This window comes from Suricata suricatta, chromosome 7 (assembly GCF_006229205.1).
Source record: "Suricata suricatta isolate VVHF042 chromosome 7, meerkat_22Aug2017_6uvM2_HiC, whole genome shotgun sequence".
Lineage (NCBI taxonomy): Eukaryota > Metazoa > Chordata > Mammalia > Carnivora > Herpestidae > Suricata > Suricata suricatta.
Genome location: NC_043706.1, coordinates 2,376,817 through 2,379,335, shown reverse-complemented (window position 1 = coordinate 2,379,335; position 2,519 = coordinate 2,376,817). Strand labels below are relative to the sequence as shown.

The 2,519-nt window shown below is 41.2% G+C and overlaps 1 protein-coding gene across 1 annotated transcript; it reads right to left on the bottom strand.

Moving 5' to 3' along the window:
• Nucleotides 1-1,281: 1,281 nt before the first annotated feature.
• On the bottom strand, nucleotides 1,282-2,220 carry LOC115295937 (putative olfactory receptor 2B8). The gene has a single exon (XM_029944276.1). The coding sequence runs from the start codon at nucleotides 2,218-2,220 to the stop codon at nucleotides 1,282-1,284; it is 939 nt and encodes a 312-aa protein (XP_029800136.1).
• Between the last annotated feature and the right edge of the window lie 299 nt (nucleotides 2,221-2,519).

Sequence of the window (2,519 nt, the reverse complement as noted above, 5' to 3'; positions counted from 1 at the left end):
ATATACATTTTATTTTTCTTTGAGTTTCCTGCTGCTGGATCTGAGCAATCTGCACAGAACATGGAAATCTGGGAAATAGTGTTTATTCCCCATATTTTTGTAATGAGTCACTGCATTCAAATATATGCGGCCCTTGGAAGATGTGAGATATAAAAGCCTTGATCAGTAGAAGCCTGGATAAAAGAATCGGAAAACGGTACAAACCATATTTTACCATTTAAAACTTATTTTGTCATTTAAAATATGGAAAGGGGCCCTTGTGGGGAAGAGCACTGGGTGATATATGGCTCACAAACTGAAAATAACTAATGTGCATATCTCACACTGGTGTTTCTCTGACTTTGCACAAAATTACATGTAAGCATCAGCTGGGCGAGTTCCCAATGTCATTGGCAGGTATGCATCACACCCTTCCCCTCTGTGGCATGAGTTCTTCATAAAAGCGCTGTCACACCTGTGAGGTCACACTAGGGCCTGATATCTTAATGGCTTTATCAATATTGATGTTAGTAGGTTTTTTTGACCTGGGAGTTTTTTACACTGCTGCCCTATGTACTTCATGAAAACCCTGTGGTGCAGTCAACATATGGACCTTCTATCAAAGCCATTATCAAAATGCAAGAAAGAGTGATATGCCTCCAACAATTACTAGAAAATACTATATATTAGTATTTCTGGGGAACCTGGGTGGCTCAGTCACTTAGGCATCCGACGCTTGACTTCAGTTCGGGTAATGATCTCACAATTTATGAGTTCCAGCCTCACATTAGGTTCTGTCCTGGCAGCTTGGAGCCTGCTTGGGATTTCTCTCTCTCCCTCTCTCAGTCCTATCCATGCTTCTGATTACTGTCTCTAAATAAATAATAAATAAAAAAATAAATAAATAAATAAACAAACATTAAAACAAATTTAATATATAATATTTCTGACACTGTATCAGATGTTTATATTCTTATGTTTCTGTTGTTTTATTGTATGTGTGTAGATGTCTTTCGGCAATTAGAAAAAGAATAGTATTCCCCAAAAAGGCTGAAATAAGAAAAATCTGTGGAGCTTTTTGAGATAATAATATGATGCAGAAGTTGTAAGAACATTAAGTCAGCATCTCTGGAGGCTGTAATGAATCCATGAATTCAGAGTTTGAACATTCACTTGAATAAAAGAATGAGATAAGCATATTCCCTTGAGAGTGGTCTGGGGAAATGTTGGATGACATGTGCAGGACACAAAATCTTAAAAGCTCCCACATTCAAAGTCTTCCATCACAGGGTCTTACCCCAGTCATCTGGAGTCATAGCCGCGACAGAAAACTTTCTTTATTGCTCCCATCACGTCCTTGTTCCGCAGAGTATAGATGAAGGGGTTGGCCATGGGGGTGACAATGGTGTAGAAGAGAGAAACGAACTTGCCCTTATCCTGGGAGTGGTTGTTGCTGGGCTGCAGGTAAGCATAGATGGCTGTGCCATAGAACAGGGAGACCACTGTGAGGTGGGACCCACATGTCCCAAATGCTTTCCTCTGTCCTGCAGCTGATTTTATTCTTAACACAGCCCTGACAATCTGACCATAGGAGAATGTGATTAATGCCACAGGAATGAGGAGAGTGATCACAGCAGCAAAGAAGATCTCAGACTCATTCCCAGTGATGTCAACACAGGCAAGCTTGAGCAGTTGGGGGAACTCACAAAAGAAGTGATCTATTTTATTTCTGCCACAAAGTGGTACAAGGAAGACGAGCACCGTCTGCAATGAGGAGTTGGCAAAACCAATGAACCACGACGCAGAAGCCATCAGGGCACAGAGACGAGGGTGTATGATCACCATGTAGTGCAGGGGCCTGCAGATGGCTGCATAGCGGTCAAATGCCATCACCCCTAAGAGGATACATTCTGTGCCTCCCAACCCTAGAGAGATGAACAGCTGAGCTACACAGCCACCAAAGGAGATGGACTTGTCTGTCCCCCTGAGATGGACCAGGAGCTGAGGGACAGTGCTGGTCGTGTAACACAGGTCCAGAAAGCTTAGATTAGAGAGGAAATAGTACATGGGAGTGTGAAGATGTGGGTCCAGGCGGGACAGTGCAATGATGGTTGTGTTTCCCAGCAGGGTGAGCAGATAGAAGATCAGAATAACCACAAAGAGGACTCTCTCCAGTTGAGGCCGGTCAGAGAAACCCAGCAGGATAAACCCAGTGAAAGAACTGCCATTTTTCTGTTCCATCCTTTTGTACCATTTGTTTCCTGTCAAGATCAAATATTTAACAATTTTTAAAGATATATTCTAAGTAATAAAAATTTACCAGTGGGTGATCATATTATGTTCAAGGACATGGCTATGGAATTGTATCAGTAATTACTTTAATCAGTGGTGTACTCTTTGAAACTGGCATCACTTAACCATATATGTAGTTTCCCATTTTTGCCAAAAGTAAGTTATTAATATTTAATATAAGAAAATCAATCAATGGACTTTGTGTTTGCACCTGTCACAGGTACAAAATTTCTTTCAGTCTGATATTA